At 37.2% G+C, this 19,348-nt stretch overlaps 1 protein-coding gene across 1 annotated transcript in view; it reads left to right on the top strand.

The window, feature by feature from the left end:
• The first annotated feature begins 371 nt into the window (after positions 1–371).
• LOC132133358 (synaptotagmin-7-like) overlaps positions 372–19,348 on the top strand; it is a 108,852-nt gene continuing 89,875 nt past the window's right edge. The window contains exon 1 of the mRNA XM_059546144.1: positions 372–570. Within this exon, the coding sequence (XP_059402127.1) occupies positions 537–570 (34 nt within the window). The 5' untranslated portion in view covers positions 372–536. The remainder of the gene's footprint in view (positions 571–19,348) is intronic.

Below are 19,348 nucleotides of genomic sequence, written 5' to 3'. Positions count from 1 at the left end.
TAGTTAGTAGTTCAAACTCCTTTGTTTTACTTACAACTAGTACATACTTGTATTTGAAAATAAAGGATTTATAGAGACATAAAAATGCTGATGATAGGTGGTTTTAAGGAATAAATGTCAAAGCAACCTGGCACGGCATGCTCAATCCATTTAGCCTGCACGATCCAAGCAATAAAACATTTCAGTTTGACAAAGCATTGATGGATGTTATATATGTGCAATGCATATAGACACAATAGCAGCTCCGGAGCATCCTCCACCCAACCCCACCCGTGGGGCAATGTCTCAAAGCACGTCACCGTGAGTGTGTGTGTGTGTGTGTGTGTGAGGAAAGAGAAAGAGAGAGAGAGAGAGAGAGAGAGAGAGAGAGAGAAAGTAGATGTGTGGAGACAACCTGCTCGCGCGTAATTCTGGGAGGACTCTCCGCCGAGCAACGACACAATAAACACTCACCGAGCCGTGAGAGTTTCCCCCGGTGGAGTAACAATCAGCACTTGAATCACGTCACACCACCCAGCCAGCAGCAATCTGCAGCCATGTATCTGAACAGGGAGGAGGAGAACAGCAAAGGTAGGCGCTTTTATTTGATTAAACTTGTAGGAGTATCTTCTTCTCTCCTTGGACGGGCGCGTCTGGCACGGACGGGTCGCACGAGGGGGTTTGGGGGGGGGGGGGGGGGTGTTGTATTGTAGCTGGCTCGACCGCCTCGTAAGCACCTGTCGTGGGGTCATCACTTCTTCTTTGCCCCCTTGTTTGACATCGTTGTCCGAGCGCGCGCGCAAGCACAGCCAAGCGCGCACTAATGACTGTTTGACATTGTCACGCGCTCTCGGGGCACTTGCGTTGACAGCGATTACCGGATTAAAGAACTTTGATTCGAGGTCCCGTGAAGGTCTGCTGTTGCGTAATGAAGGGCTACCTGTTGTGCGCTTCGTCCTTGACAGATCTTCACGCGAAGAGACTCGAGGACAAACGAATAACACACAAGGTCAAAGCATCTCAGAGCGGTGCCTCGTCCCCGTTACCCGCACCATCAATGGTTCCGTGGGCGTTTTGCTGGGGTATACACGGTGGGCTGTTATTTGTGTCAGCTCTCCCATGTGTTTCCGAAGCGTGATTCCCCGTGAATTCACAGGGTGTCCACTACACTTTTTCCCGGTGTCCCTCCCACGGTAAACGAGCTCCGGGACAGAGGTGACCGGAATTAAGAGTGGAGGCGCGTTCGGGCTACTACGAATGGCCGTGAGGAGATAATAACCATGGCGTGAATCAATCTGTGTGGGTTTGGAAAGGAAAGGTGGTCACGGAAGAGCCCATACAGGACAAACCCGACACAGAAACTGGAACTGGTTAAAAAAAAAGGTGTTTTCAAATTCAAGTGAACTTGTATATCCTACAAACACGAATTTGTAAAGTTGGATATAATTGAATGCACATTCGTAATAAAACGAACCAAACGTTGAGAATCGGTTCCCTGAATTAACCAAACTGGAGTCACTCAAGGAATTATTCCATGCTTGCTTGGAAGGCTATCATAATTGCTGTTATGTCATTCTAATTAAGGCAATATTTACTAATTAAGACACCATTTAGTCCATTTATGAACAATTCCCTTGAGAAAGTTCAGTTAGGTTTGCTTTTTTCTCGGGTTAGCAGAACGTGCTTGGGACTTTTGACTCATCTCAGCAATTTGAATCTTTTAAACCTATTAAAGATTTGTTTGCTGATTCATTCTGTGACCTTTTTTACCAGACGCTGACAACCGACTCAGATACTGTAGCACATGTACGTCTGCAAGATGTCTGTTAAAGATTTCTTCATCTGGAAAGCATCTGCTGTGTATCTGATAGACGTCTTTAAGATGTCAGTTTTACATTCATTATAAACCATAAACATCTTAAAGACATCTTCTAAATGTCTATTTAACATCTGATAGGAAGCGTGGGGTTGAGTTTGTCTCTCAGTTTTATTTTAAAAGCTGATGTGTTTTTCTTTCATTATTTTATGAGTTAATTGATAAAGAATGAATGATCACAAGTGAGGGTTTATGACCCACTAATTGTGTTCGATTAATAAAAAAACTTGTTTTGAGGAACGAAAACCGAATCATGAACAGACTGGATGTTAAACACAATCTGGAGCTTCATCCCCTCTCTTACTGTTTCTATGAGACGTATTTAACTTTCATGCTTGTTACTCTTTCTTTAATGACTTGTTTTTATTAAATACAGATGATGAAGCAAATGTGATTTTAATATGCGCTTCAAATCAAGAAAACGTCTGATATGATGTGCTTGGGAGTCATGGATTGCCTCTGTATACATCCATAGGGTTTTTATTAATAGTTTAGAAAGTTAAGGCCTGTTATTGATTATTGCATCTCTCTCTGTGTGTGTGTTTCATCGATTTAAGTCTTTGATATATGAAGCTACTCACTAGAATTAACCAAATATTAAAGATTGAGGGACTGAATGTAAGGTTCAAGAATTGGTTTTCATTCATCAAGTCCATTTCTAGCCACTCATGCTTGATAGGTTTGTGTGTGTGTGTGTGTGTGTGTGTGATTGTATTGAGTGAAGAAGTGGACAGATTGTGGATGATAAGTGAAGGAATGGACCAAACGGTAAAAAAAAAGTGTATGTGTGTAAATATGGATGTGTCACCGAGGCACAGAAGATGACAGGAGGGTTATAATGTGGCGAAATGATTGACAGTTCATGTATTATTCATGCAATCCTGTTGATCTGAAAGAGAGAGAGAGAGATGGAGAGACACTGACAAACAGAGAAAGAAATAAAAAGAGACAAATTGCCTGCACCTCCATAGACTGTTCTTGCTGAATGGCTGTATTTAAACCATGAGTTACTGCAGTGTCAAATCAACAGTATTTTCTTATTAAGCTGCCACAGTACAAATGCTCCTTATCTATCTAGTACTAGATAAGTAGCCTTTTGGTTTTCGTTGTTCAAATTTGTTAAGAAGGTTGCATAAATGAGTTTCATTTCAGTGGATGATTCACCTGGATACTGCCATTTTTGATTAATGAGCGCACATTTTTGGAGCCAATAATTGAAGCTGTAAATGTCATGGAAAAGACATTGAAAAATCCATTTCATCCTGTTGAGTGCCATCTAAAAACATCTGGCACTGGTGAAAAGTCCAAAGTAGTACTTTAATTAATGTTTTTGCAGTTTAAAGGGACAGTTCACCCAAAAAAAAAAAAAAAAAAACATGATTTACTCACCCTCAATCCACCATAGGTGTATATGACTTTCTTCTTTTAGACGAATACAGTCAGAGTTATATTAAATATGTCCTGGCTCTTCCAAGCTTTATAATGGCAGTGAATGGGTGTTGAGATTATGAAGATTGAGAAGTCCAAAAAAAGTGCATCAATCCTTCACAAAAAGTGCTCCACGTGGCTCCGAGGGATTAATAAAGGTATTCTGAAGCAAAGCAATGCATTTGTGTAAGAAAAATATCCACATTTAAAATTTTATAAACAGTAATATCTAGTTTCTGCTCTGATTGAAATCATCTGAAAGAAGAAAGTCATATACCCATAGGATGGCTTCAGGGTGAGTAAACTGAGTAATGAAAATGAGGTAATTTTCATTTTTGGGTGTACTATCCCTTTAAATGTTGCTTAATTTGCAAGTCTTGAACAGCCATCAGTGAAGAAATCAGCCACTTTTTGGTCCACACCAATTTATTAACAAACAAAATGTCTTAATATTAATGAAAGTAAATTCCACTTAACTGTAGGGGACTCCCAAGTCCAAAAAACACACAAAACTACTGCATACAGCTGCTTTAAATTTACTTTGGATTTTCACTTTTTTATTTGGTTTGTCCAGCCAATGCAATCTGAGCTCATTCTGCAGTACAACACTATTTGCTTGTGTTACAATCAGTTTTTTGATAGCAGGATAAGGTCACCAAAGCAGTCAAGAACTTTACAAAGGAAGGATGATCTGTTCACTTAAAAGATTTGTTCAAAAACACAGAGTCATTCTCGATCGAAACACCTCTAGATAGTAATAATTAAGTCTCAACACCGTTCAGAGAGTTACAGAGCCATTGTTCCCCCTTAGATGCATTAATTCCAGCTTCAAGAGTTTCTAAGAGCCAGGTTGTAGAAGGCCGCTGAGCCCTTGGAGAGTCGCTCCTCTGACCCGTCATTCTTTACAATATTACTCACAGTACCTGAGCTCGGACAACAAGGGAGAGTAATTGGAAACCAGTACTGAGCTATTATACAGAGGATAAGTGAGAGGGAGAAGCATTGATTTTAAGCTCTGCTGGATCTTACCCTGCTCTTATGAGAAACAGGAAATTAATTGTGAGTTTGAACCTCTTCATCTTAATGAATATTAGATGCCAAAATAGTCAGCTAATGAATATGTCTGCATGTATCAAAGGTAAACCTATCACGATTCCTTAGAAATGATCTGTTGTGTTCTCTGTCTCAGGCCGGTCACGCGATTGATTTTTTTGGCAAATGGGAGTGCAGATGTGACCTTGAATGAAGTGCGAAGGACCCGAGGTTCATTTCCATGCTTCTTACAGTGCATTCTTCAGCAGTAAAATTCAATTATCGTCACAAATGGAGAGAAGCGTGTGACCTTATATTTCAGAGTCCCAGGTTTAACTTTTTCTATTCTATTAAACGTTTGCCATCACAATTGATTCACTGAAGGACACCGAGTCTTGAAGTCTTTAAAATGAGAAGTTTAAGTGCAGGTTTAATGGAGTAATTGTTCATAATTTGCCGCACTTAAAATGCCGGAAAGCGTCCGGTAGTCTGATGAGCGATTAAACGTTCGTCTGTCTCATTGATTAATGCTAATTTTGACCCTGGGGTCGGATTGAATCAAAACAGTGGCCCGAACGCCCCAGTGCACGATTACAAATATTCTGTGAAATAATATCTTCCCAGGCAATATTTATTAATGCACAAATTAGTGGCACTAGTGGCCATTAATGTAATTTGCAGCGATCTGGATTACAATTTAAGAGTCATCAAAGTGATTAGCAAGAAACGGAAAGGAGAGCATGCCAGACAGAGAAAGGAGGAGAAAGAGAGGTCTGACTTTGCAGAAAATCATTGTTGCATGATATCTACCTCCACCCTACATGAATCTCTGTCAAGGCATTTGAAGTTGCTTACCACTGAGTATAATTGCTAAGATGTTCTTCAGCTTGGTTTCATGGTTACAGTAAAGCACTTAGAATGGAAAAAAATGTTAAGTGTACTTACACTATACAAGTTAACATGAGACTTATATGGGAGAATAATTTACTAATCTTGTCTCAAAGTCATATGCAAGTCGTATTACAATCCACGCTATGATGCTTTAAACCCAGTAATTTTCTTATGATACCGTCGTGAAAGATTATCGAAAGCAAATTGCGCTCACAGGAATTACATTACCAGAAATTAATCTGCCTAGAGCAGTGATTCAGCCGCTAAAAAGGATGATTTAGACAATTAAATAAATATATTTATGTGCTTAAAAGCACATGCCTTTAGCAAAAATATGAGCCTAAAATATCTATCTTTAGTCCCTCAAAGTGCTCAGTTCTGTTTACTTCAATTTTAAGTGATTTACTGAAACCATGGCTAGTTTTTTAAGTTGGGAGATAATATTATACACTATATATCATCCTATGTGAGTATACTGGATTTATACAAATAAAGTTGGACATACTTATGTATTCATCTTTGTTTAAAGAGCAGGGAGTTACATACAATATAGTTACATTTTTAGACGATGCAAGCAATCAAGCCATTGAGATGTGCTATATATACTGTTTGTCGTCCTATAGGATTATACTGCATGTATACCAATAAAGTCAGATATGTACAACTTTATATATATTGTTAAATTTTGCGACAAAAATAAATCTGGCAGAGAGTTTCTATATAGCAGGGATCCTCAAATCTGGCTCAAAAGGTCCACTTTCCTGCAGAGTTTAGCTCTAACCCTAATCAAACACATCTGAGCATGCTAATCAGTGTCTTCAGGGTCATTAGAAAATCACAGGTAGTTGAGATTGATCAGGGTTGGTCAAGGTTGCTTTATAGCCTTATGTGTACTGTATGTATGCAACATTTGAGATTTGCTTTTTGTGTATATTGCTTTACAGGAGTGCACATATGGAGCTGTGTGATGATAATATAGTTTGCTTTGGATCAGAAAAATGCTGTAAAGTCCTCTGGTCTTCGTGTGGTCGTCATAATGCAGATGTAGCTTCTCCTGTGCAAAGTTATGGTGATGACCCTCTTGATTTCCCTCCAGCAGGTTTTTGGCTCAAACCCTCCATCTGACAAGAGCGAGTGTTTTAATTCAGTCTAAAAGAGGGATCGCAGCACTCCAGCGGAGTTCGGTCCAGACTCACTTTTCATTCAGAGAGGGACAGAAGACACTTGTCCAGTCGTCTCTTCTCTTCTCTTCTCTTCTCTTCTCTTCTCTTCTCTTCTCTTCTCTTCTCTTCTCTTCTCTTCTCTTCTCTTCTCTTCTCTTCGGAGAGATCGAGGTCATGTAGAGGAGAGCAGTGAATGTGTCTCTGAGCGAGAGCAGACAGTCAGATTGAGCAACTGTGTAAACTCAGAGGTGAGAGCAGGTTTACTGATGATGAGAGGAGCACAGGGAGTAACTGAGACATGAAAGGCTTTCGTCATACAGCTACATGATGCTGTATACGTGCCTGTGTGTGTGAACGCACACGACGTGGACTTTAATGCATGCACCGTGTTATGCAACCATGTCTTAGTTCAATACGAGCAGCATGAGACGACGTCTTTGCTCCATTCTCTTTCTTATGTTTAATCTGATCTCACATTGTATCATACCAGGGCTGCATGAAAAAAAATGAAATTGTAATAAAAAAAAACAAAAAAAAAACATATATTATCATTTTATAGTTTTGTTTTAAAAAAGTTTTTTTTATGCTTGTTTTTACAATTTTGACAAAACCTGTTATTATATATAAATATGGCTATATAATAATTATTCTAATTATATTAATAAATTAATATTATTATTATTATAAAATCTGATGTTAAGTATTTTTTTCTATAAAGAAAAAATTAAAATACGCACATCCCAAAAAAAAGTCTTGACCAGGTGCAAGATCAAAGGCTAAATCAAATTATAGAAAAAAGATCTGCACACTGTTATGCTCCCTTCATTCAAAAAGTTAAAAATAGCAACGTTTCGGTCAAAGAACTTCGTCAGGCAAACACTGTACAACGGTACAATTATACAAATACACTTCTGATATTTATAGCAATCTTAATTTTTTCATGTTCAAACGTTAAACCATCAAGCTTTTAGTGCAATCTGAACATAAAATAGTAATAATAATAATAATTACAATATTATTATTATAAAATCTGGTATTAAAAAAAACTATAATTTTATTGCACAATTGTACAAATGTAAAATTACACTTCATTTTCAACATTAGACCATCAAGATTTTATCTCAGTGGAAAACTGCAGAAAGACTTTAAAGCTTTTTTGTTGACAACTGCCAGTTTATAAGTGCTTCTTATTACACATTTGGGATGATGGTTGGCACATGTTGTGTTCCCAAATGCATGTTATAAGTGACTCAAGCCTAGAGCAGATGTAGAGATGAGTTTGTGTGGAGCAGCATTTACTGTGAACCGATTCGCACTGAGATGCTGAAAACACTGGATAATGAGCTGCTCACGTGTAAATGAACACAGCGGCATGCTTCACACTGAAACATGCAACACATATGTGTTTTCATTTAAATTGCAGCACTTGCCTTTTGATTTGATTTATCATGCAGCTGCATCTCATCTCATGATTCCATTTCCTTTTCCTTTCCACTCTTCTCATTCTCACCTTTCATCTTATCCCGATTCATCCTCTTGTTTTCTTTCTTTTTCATCTTATTTTCTTCTTCTTTTATTCTCTTCTTTGTTTTGAAGAACTCCAGCTATTGAGAAAAATAGAACTGTGGAATCATGGGGAGAGCGTAAAAGGAGACCAAATAATCACTAAGTATACAAAACCATGTTGTATTTAAAAATAAAAATAAAAACAAGCACAGCGACAACAACTAATGACTGAGGTATGACATCACAAACCACTCAGCGCTGCACACTGGTGTATATATGTGTGTGTGTGTGTGTGAAGGCTTGTCATGTTTTGCGCTGTGCTTTTGAGGAGCTGTGAAAGGAAAAACAGGGAAATATCTTTTAATCACTTTCCTCTCCGGAGAGCAGAGAATCTCTCCAGAGGGCAGGAGACAGAACGAAAGAGAGCGTGTGTGTGACTCACTATTCATGTTTGATATTTTTGTGCTAAGTGGTAAGAGACTGTTCTCTGTGTGTGTGTGTGTGTGTGTGTGTGTATGTGTGTGTGTGTGTGTTTGTGTGTGTGTTTCACTGAGGGAGTGACAAGAAGCTGAATATGTGTAAGGTTGTGCTTTCTCTGTAAGTTGATGCAACCATGTGTGTGTTTGTGTTTATTTATAGGACGCCATATATGTTTTGCACATGCTTAATATTTAATGCATCTTCCAGCTGTAGCAGCGGTTGAACTGTATCTGCAGAAGTCTGAGTGTAGATGAAGGCTAATGAACCGATAAACAAACACCATCAACAAAATAATGAAAACAACTATACAATACACAGCAACATACGAAAGCGGCATATAGAAATAAAAAGGCAAAAGATATTGTTCCATAACAAAAGAATCTCAAATGAATCTCGGACTGGAAATTAATGTGTTTAAAAGAGGTTGTTAGAAGAGATTCGTCTGTGTGTGTGTGTGTGTGTGTTAAAATCTGGCAATGTGTTGAGATGGACAGATTGTGCTTAACGTGTGCCATGTCTTCAGAGTCTGTTCATTCCTTCATTCCTCTTCTTCCACCACGTTGTAATTTTATCCTCATATCTTGATCTGTTTTTCCCAGTATCTGTCTTTGTCTGTCTGTCTGTTTGCCTTCTTTCCATCCAGTCATCTGTCTATCCATGTGTCTGTCCGGTCTGTCTTTCTTTCATACACCAGGCAATAAACCAGCCACATAAAGAGCCTGAGAGAGACAGCAGGGGGATCAAAAGAAAAGCACGCCGTTACACTCTTTAAACTTCCTGACAGATTCATTTCTCATTCCCCTTTGTACTCGTCCCCAGCGATCACCTGTTAAATGTTTATCAATAAGAATCAATTGAGGGGATCGTTAAATATTCATGATCTCGATGAATATTCGGAGGCGTTGGATGCATAATGAGCAGCAGGTGGAGGACAGAACACGACCAACATTCCGAATTCCATCATGTTTGTTTACTGACTGCTGTCAACTTTCCGTCGCTCTAAATTTCTCCTCCGGGTAGCTTGTTATAGTTAGATTTTCTTTGCGACGGCTGCCCTCAATGTCATTCCTTTCAAGAGGTGCCATGCACAAATATTCCCGCTCACATGTGGTAGGTTCCAACTTGCCTGTCGTTCATGCGATCTTGCATTTAAGTAATCTCACCTCGCTTTTCCCACCGGCCCGCGGTTAGCTCACTCTTGGGCCTCATACCTTCAGTTTGCTGGATGATTGCTTTCACAGGAGTCTATTCATAGATCTTCAGATGCAATAATGAGTCCTGACGTTAGAAATACATTTCGTGAACAGACTCAGTTAGCAAGTGATAATGATTTTCAGCACCCCTGCTTAAAGAATGGGGTTTGCTTATATATTTATTTAGTCAATTATCCATGCTCATTAACAGAAGCCATCTATCATAGGGCAAATGATAACGTGTAGTTTGCACTCACTAGCTTTTTGTTTATGTTGCACTGGAATTTTGGACATAATGTTAACACTGATGCAACATCACGGAAAATTTTACAATTATGCATTTGGCAGATGCAAATTAAATTGCATTAAAAGTTTGCATTCTATCAATAGATTCCTGGTATAACTAAACACATGACATTGGTGTTGCTAGCTCCATTTAAGCTACATTACCAAATGCGATATTTACAGTAAAGTTGTGATCAATGTATTACTTGAGTGAAAGTGTCTGATGTAAATCAGATTGCTGAGTTTAAGTGAATGGTGTTCAGATGGTCACGTGACCTCAAAATGGCGACTCTCATGAGGCGACCCACTTCATTTTGTAGCCCAATGATATGCCTGGAGTTCTAATGTCATGTGTGGGATGTATTCTTTTAAAGACTTTTCAGAAGTACTGTTCTTTTCTTCATTATGTTAAACTCATTGAAGTGCACTTGGGTTCCAAGTCCAAAACTCAGGCTTTTTCCTTAAATCCTTTGGTAAAGCATCCCAGATCAGAGAGATCTGGAAGCCTGGCATGAAGGTGATAGAAATCTGGTTCAAAGCAACCATCAACATGTGACCATTGCCACATGCTTTTTGTTTGTAAGTGCCTTTATTTATCATTATAGTAAATGCTGCTAGTTGTTTATTCTGAGATAGTGAGTGAAGTGAAGTGTGAAAAAGAAGAGTGAAGAATGATGTAAAGAGTGAGGAAGAATGTCATGTGAGGGATGTATGCTTTTAAAAACTTTTCAGAAGTACTATTAATTTCTTTTTACTGCGTAAAACATTTTAAAGTGCACTTTAAAGGGCTCTGAAGACACATTGACCCTTAAATGGACTTTGTTGCCCCCCTGTGGTCAGAACTAAAAGTAGAGGAGGAAAAAGCAGTGGAGTGAAGGACAGCTGACACAAACATATGATGCACATCAACACATTTCATAAAAAGAGATTTCACTTTCCAGCAAACACTTGGCGAGAGAGTATTTGGTTGTGTACTGTTTTCACGCACACTGCTGTTATCCTCCACATAATTAAAGTGAAAGATAAATGAACACACACAGATGTGAACACAGATAGGGAAAACCAGGAGAGCAGGCACAATATGGCCTAAACAGACCAAATCCAAGCGTCACTGTTGTTCCTTCTCTCGATCCAACACCAGTTGTGCAGCTCTGTTCTCAATCTCTTTTCATCCGTGTTTGGCACCATGGGGGTCTGTAATACCTGAAGGGAGGAATGCTTTTGCATTTACATTCATCCAAAGGGACGTTGCTAGGCTGGCACATACTTTAGAGCTGCAAAAAATGTCATTATGAGAATGCTAATGGCACCATAATGCCACTAGTGACTGTCACTTGTTCACTAGTGTTGATCACAAGTTCGGTATGGAATACCACAAGGCTCAGTACTAGGACCTAGGATTGCCTTTTACCCTATACATGCTACCTTTGGGAAATATCATTAAGAAACATTAGGAGTTAGCTATATTATATTATATTATATTATATTATATTATATTATATTATATTATATTATATTATATTATATTATATTATATTTATTATATTATATTATATTATATTATATTATATTATATTATATTATATTATATTATATTATATTATATTATATTATATTATATTATATTATATTACAGGTGGGCTAATTTCACCTGAATTGATACTGATCTGGTAAAGCAAATATAATGGGGTGAAGTCGTGGCCTAATGGATAGAGAGCTTGACTCCTAAGGTTGTGGGTTCAAGTCTGGGGCCGGCAATACCGCACAGAACACCCAAGTGCTTCCATTAGCATAAATGGCTGCCCACTGCTCCGACTGTGTGTTCACGGTGTGTGTGTGTTTTCACTGTGTGTGCACTTTGGATGGGTTAAATGCAGAGCACAAATTCTGAGTATGGGTCACCATACTTGGGTGTATATCACATCACTTATTATAATGTTATTTTGTAAACTTCCTGTTCAGCAGGGCACCAAATATAATGGAAACTGGGTGGGACAAGTGTTCTCAAACATGTATTCTTCCACAAAGCTCTCACTGTTGAGATGTATATTCAATAACACACCCTTATTGCTGAGTATATTTGCTCAAGCAATTGTTTTGCACACACTGGTACAGCTGACTAAAAAAGGATATTTACTCTTGACCTAGAATTACAGTCATAATACACATACATACAGTCACGTGCAAGCCTGGGGAAATCCTGATAAATACTATGAGATAGAGTTGATGCTAATGCAGAACATCAACAATCATGTACAAACTCTCGTTATTTCTTTTTTCTTTTTTTGTCTTCATTTGTCCTTAATCTTTATTTCATTAAATGACCACGTGTGTTTGTGTCTATATATATATATATACACACACACACACACACATATATATATATATATATATATATATATATATATATATATATATATATATATATATATATATATATATATATATATATATGATTTTTTAATATATATTAATTGATATGTAGTACTTTTGTGTGTATAATACGCATATGCAAAAGTCTGTCTGTTTGTATAATAATGCATTACATTTATTTATTAAATACTCTTGTATGTGCATGTGTGTAAAATATTTATATACATGTGTGTGTGTGTGTGTGTGTGTGTGTGTGTGTGTGTGTGTTCAATGTATATAAATAATTACGTAGATTTGTGATCATGTTCCTTTAGTGTGCTAAAACTGACAAATAATATAAAAATATATAATGATAATATTTAATAATTAAATGCACAGTTTTTTCTATGCATTGTTGTATGTGCATATTATTTGTACAGTAAGACTCCTGTAGGTGCAGATGGGATGGAGTGAGTGTGTTTAAGTATTTATAGAGTGAGAGACAACAGAAGATGAGAAAGATGGAGAACACAGAAAACTGTGAGTTTCTACAGTTGTACGAATGTAAAGTGAACACAGTTATTACATAACTGGTTAGCAAACACACACACACACACACCCACACACACACACAAACCAAGAGCGTATAATTGCACTTCTACTGTTGTCTGTGTCAGAGGGATGTTTGTGCTGTCATGATACAGCTCATGTGTCACATAATGGACCTGTGTGTTCAGATTATGGATATGCCGGTATCAAATTTTCCTGTTGCGGTTAATTGATAATGCTTTAATCACGGTATACGGTATTATCACGGTATTGAAAGTTTGTTTTAAAAAGTGATCATAATACAGTATAACAGGTTAAATAACTTTTTTTTTCTTATAACAAAAATAACTAAACATTTAAAACAATAAAGCAATACAGAAAAATATATAAAAGTTAAATGTTTTACACATTAAAGTGCAAAAGAACTATAAAGACCAATAGGTATCACTTTACAATAAGACCTCATTAGTTAACCTTACTTAATGCATTAACATTCAAGGCAAGTCAAGTTTATTTATATAGCACATTTCGTACACAATGGTAATTCAAAGTGCTTTACATAAAAGAAAGTAAAAAAAAGTCATGAAGAAAAATGATCACAAAAATAAAACAAGCAATTTAAGAACTTGAAAATGATTTAAAATTTGACTTAAAATGAATTTAAGACAGTTTAAAAATAGAAAATGATTTTACATAAAATAACAGTGCAATACATAAAATATAGTGTAATCAGTTCGGACATCGCATTGTGCTCATTCAATAAGTGCACAGCTAAACAATGAGCAATAACTACATTTACTATAGAAGTTATTAATCTTTGTTAAAAAATACAAGTCTTAGTTCACGTTAGCTCATTAAATAACACAGTTGCAACTTTCAATTTTAACAATGTGTAATTAAATATTGGAATACCTAAGATTAATGAATGTTCAGAATAATTTTTTCATTGGCAGTTTATGTTAACTAATGAAGCCATAATGCAAAGTGTGAATGAACAATAAAAGATCAAAACACTTTCAAACAATATCTAGGGCATTAGTAGTCCAGATAAAAAAAAAAAAAGATTGTTTGAGATAAATAGCCTATTAAGTCTAAATATTTCAGTAGTTGGCTCTGTAATAAACACCATATAGAAAACACAAATCTGAATGGTTATTTAAATATGGTTTACAAAGTAACAGCTGCTTTTTGTTTTACTGTGTTTATAGGGTAAGGGCTGCATTTAGCGCCCTCTGCTGGCAGAGAGTGAATGTGCTTTCATTCAACGCGTCTCTCACGTGTTCCTCCATGTGCTTCTCATGCGTGCTTGTTTACATCAGAGCACATGCGCTCTTTCAAGCAGCATACAGCCATGTTGTGCATTTTAAGCAGCTGATGGGAATTCTATTTTTAAAATGCATTCCAAATTCTGAATAATTTGTAATATATATTTATTCACGGTATTTAGAAGTGCCCACGATAACAATATCGTGCATATTAATCACCGCAATATATCGTATTACCGAATACCGGCACAAGTCTAGTTCAGATTAACCACCAGAATAGTAGAAGCTGAGATCACCTACTTTGTGCAGAACAGCCAACAGTCCCCTTGAGAAATATGGCTTAGACATGCTAAATAATGTTAATGGAAATGCAAAAATGTCCTCATGGTATGAAAGTGTGCATATTAGTAGAGCTTTAGCATCTCTTTCAGTTATCATGAATCCCTTGTGTGTAATGTCAAAGGTGAAAGAGCATCTTACTCTCTTTTATGATCCAGTCACTGACCAGTCCAGTCTTAGCAACCATTTTAAACCAATAAAGGTTTTAAATTAGCATCAGTGTGTGCGAGCGATAAGATCACATCAGCAGTGGTGAAGCCAGCTTTTCCCTGAATGGCAATTAGATTCACTTGTTTTGGATCGTCACATTTAAAGCAAAGTTCTGTCATGAAACTCTAGTTGGCGCGGGTTCTAACTCGATCTGAAATAATTGCATCATTGTTCACATGGCATAGCTGACTGGTTTCTTTTCACATCAGCAGCCAATGAGCTTGCTGCTCAACATTCAGATACTTGGCTGTAGCAGCTGCAGCACGCTTCAGAAACCCTCCACCCTCCCCAGCTCCACCTGTATAGATCTGCCATGGGGGGATTTGTGACCCTGGACCGCAAAACCAGTCTTAAGTGTCAATTTTTTGAAATTGAGATTTATACATCACATGAAAGGTGAATACATCATCTGTCCATTGATGTATGGTTTGATATGATAGGACAGTATTTGGACGATTCTTAGCAATGCATATTACTAATCAAAATTAAGTTTTGATATATTTACGGAAGGAAGTTTACAAAATATCTTCATGTAACATGATCTTTACTTAATATCCTAATGATTTTTGGCATAAAAGAAAAATCTATCATTTTGACCCATACAATTACATTTTTTGGCTATTGCTTAAAATATACCCCAGCGACTTAAGACTGGTTTTGTGGTCAAGGATCACATTTTATGTACGTTATATATGGGGGTAATTTCATATTTGTTATATGTGCAGCAGATGTATTTCCTACATGCTCACATGTTGTTATTATGAAATCAAGTAGCTCTTAAAGATTTCTAGATTTGTTACAGCTCTTTTGCTTTAAATAGGGATGCATGATATAGGGTTTTTGCTAATGTCCAATATGAGATATCCCTAGTAGGGCTGTACGATATGTCGAAAATATCACAAATGTATATATTGCAATATGCATATCGCAATGGCATGTGAAATCTGAATTATTTTAATAAAGTCTCATGCTATCTGCTGTCTGACACACACCTGAAGCGCCTCTCAGACAGCGTCTGATCCCTTCAGTTTTCTTTCACACCTTATTACACTCGAACTAAACATCCTATTAAAGAGATTTCATTTGTGATTTTCTTTCCTTTGAGGACACCTCTGTTTAAAGAGGGGGAGATGATCATATCTAAAAACAGATGAATCCATACGTACCAGTGAAACCTCATGAATATTTCAGGACAGATGGTGTCAATTCATGCTACATGTGGAGATCATCACTGATCCGCTGATCTGACTGCTTCACAGCCCGCCTGAGACCAAACACACACACACACACACACACACACACACACACACACACACACTTTTCACGAGGTTAAACACAAAGCTCAGAGAATAAGCTTCTGATTTATGAAGTGTTTACTAAGGCGTGCGCTACTCATCTTGTTCAAACCTTGGCATTTAACTCCTGTGAGTTTGCAATTTATCTTGCAATGTTTGTTCTGCAGACTCAAGTCATGTGTTTTGTTGAGAAGAAGTATTCTGTTTCTCTCCTTAAGCGTCTCAAAAAATCTACATTGGAGAGGAAGCAGAGATGATTACTTTAGCAATCACCCAAACAACTGCATAGAAACATTACCAGCATTACCAACAAAACAAGGAAAGTTCATCCAAAAATGTATGAATCACCTGTATGAGTTTCTTCTGTTGAACAGAAAGAAAGAATTATGTAAAGAATTGCTGGTAGCCATTGACTTCCATAATGGAAGTCAGTGGGTGCCAGCAGCTGTTAAGTTACTAACATTCTTCAAAATATCTTCTGTTTTCTTCAACAGAAGACAGAAACTCATACAGGTTTGGAACAGAGCTAACGCACATCCGTCACATACACACCCATGAAATATTGACACGCTCTAATATTACGTCTAAATATTTCATCTATCTTCTTATTTGCATTTCACAACGTCTCCGTCAGCAGCTGATCCTGCTCCGGAGGGGTTTTAAATCCTGCTGGAGAGAGAAAAAGAAAGACAGCAAGCTCCTGAACGCAAACCTAGTGCACTGCATACTTAGTACAGTACAACAGGTGAACTCGGCTTCAGATGGGAATGATTCCTCGAAGGCTGCTGCTCCACTTTTTTTATTATCTTCTTCCTGAAGTGGTGTCTGTCCGTAACTTGCTGTTTACAGCATTCCTGACATCTAATGTGCTTCACAGCTCATATGAGCCATAAAACTTACAGGAGGAGAGAACTAAAGAGAGCGACAGAGGAAATGTGTGAAGAGAGAGCTACTAACAATTCAGCCGTACTTTACTTTATGTATTTATTATTATATGTTTGCTAAGCCAAGCAGCACTATGAGTACCATTTATAGAAGTAATTTGATCATGTTGTTTTGCTTTGTAACTAAACAGCTATTTTATTGGTGATTTCTAGATAAATGCCAATTTACACATTGATGTTTATGAATGTTTCTTCATTCTCTGTTTAATCTTTCCATTTTCAGTTTCTTTAAAACATATAGTATTACATCAACCGAGATCACACACACACACAAATACACACATATTTCTATTACAAAATAACATTTTACATACATATGTAAAGTACAGTACATATAGCATTTAATAAATAAATAAAATAATACATTAAAATACTATATATATATTTATATATATATATATATATATATATATATATATATAAAATATATATATTTAAATGAAACCGCAGTCACATTTGCAGCAAAAAACACTCATTATTTTCTTCAGAAAATGTATAAATGTAGATGAAACAAGATTGAAATTTAGTTGAAATATTTACAGTTAATTTTCAGTCAAGACAAAAGAGCAGAATAAAAAACAGTGGTGGGTGGATAGTGAGAACAGATGGATGGATGGACGGATGGATAGAGCAAGAGAAAGCGAGTGACAGAAGTCTAATAGCGGTCTGGCAGCGTGGGCCATCCATCCAACAAGCATACAGACCACTGTTGATGTGAAACTAGCCAATCAGAGCACAGCTAACCTCAAATTCAACCAATCACAGCCACCGTCTGGAACAGTGTACAGGCAGAGCATTCGGTTATAATATATATACTGTATGAAATATGAATGTTTTGACAAGCTTGTCTGAAATACACCAAATTTTCTGCTGTAATGTACAACCCGAATTCCGGAAAAGTTGGGACGTTTTTTAAATTTTAATAAAATGAAAACTAAAGGAATTTCAAATCACATGAGCCAATATTTTATTCACAATAGAACATAGATAACTTAGCAAATGTTTTAACTGAGAAATTTTACACTTTTATCCACTTAATTAGCTCATTTAAAATTTAATGCCTGCTACAGGTCTCAAAAAAGTTGGCACGGGGGAAACAAATGGCTAAAAAAGCAAGCAGTTTTGAAAAGATTCAGCTGGGAGAACATCTAGTGATTAATTAAGTTAATTGATATCAGGTCTGTAACATGATTAGCTATAAAAGCTTTGTCTTAGAGAAGCAGAGTCTCTCAGAAGTAAAGATGGGCAGAGGCTCTCCAATCTGTGAAAGACTGCGTAAAAAAATTGTGAAAAACTTTAAAAACAATGTTCCTCAACGTCAAATTGCAAAGGCTTTGCAAATCTCATCATCTACAGTGCATAACATCATCAAAAGATTCAGAGAAACTGGAGAAATCTCTGTGCGTAAGGGACGAGGCCGGAGACCTTTATTGGATGCCCGTGGTCTTCGGGCTCTCAGACGACACTGCATCACTCATCGGCATGATTGTGTCAATGACATTACTAAATGGGCCCAGGAATACTTTCAGAAACCACTGTCGGTAAACACAATCCGCCGTGCCATCAGCAGATGCCAACTAAAGCTCTATCATGCAAAAAGGAAGCCATATGTGAACATGGTCCAGAAGCGCCGTCGTGTCCTGTGGGCCAAGGCTCATTTAAAATGGACTATTTCAAAGTGGAATAGTGTTTTATGGTCAGACGAGTCCAAATTTGACATTCTTGTTGGAAATCACGGACGCCGTGTCCTCCGGGCTAAAGAGGAGGGAGACCTTCCAGCATGTTATCAGCGTTCAGTTCAAAAGCCAGCATCTCTGATGGTATGGGGGTGCATAAGTGCATACGGTATGGGCAGCTTGCATGTTTTGGAAGGCTCTGTGAATGCTGAAAGGTATATAAAGGTTTTAGAGCAACATATGCTTCCCTCCAAACAACGTCTATTTCAGGGAAGGCCTTGTTTATTTCAGCAGGACAAAGCAAAACCACATACTGCAGCTATAACAACAGCATGGCTTCGTCGTAGAAGAGTCCGGGTGCTAACCTGGCCTGCCTGCAGTCCAGATCTTTCACCTATAGAGAACATTTGGCGCATCATTAAACGAAAAATACATCAAAGACGACCACGAACTCTTCAGCAGCTGGAAATCTATATAAGGCAAGAATGGGACCAAATTCCAACAGCAAAACTCCAGCAACTCATAGCCTCAATGCCCAGACGTCTTCAAACTGTTTTGAAAAGAAAAGGAGATGCTACACCATGGTAAACATGCCCCGTCCCAACTATTTTGAGACCTGTAGCAGAAATCAAAATTGAAATGAGCTCATTTTGTGCATAAAATTGTAAACTTTCTCAGTTTAAACATTTGCTATGTTATCTATGTTCTATTGTGAATAAAATATTGGCTCATGTGATTTGAAAGTCTTTTAGTTTTCATTTTATTAAAATTTAAAAAACGTCCCAACTTTTCCGGAATTCGGGTTGTACATGAAAAAGGTGAAGTGTGTAATTTTTAGGACTTAAAATACTTATTTTCTTCCGCTGGTTAGTTGACTTCCTGAAG

Source organism: Carassius carassius, chromosome 50 (assembly GCF_963082965.1).
Source record: "Carassius carassius chromosome 50, fCarCar2.1, whole genome shotgun sequence".
NCBI lineage: Eukaryota > Metazoa > Chordata > Actinopteri > Cypriniformes > Cyprinidae > Carassius > Carassius carassius.
Note: the sequence above shows the minus strand (reverse complement) of the source record. Positions and strands in the feature narration are given on the sequence as shown.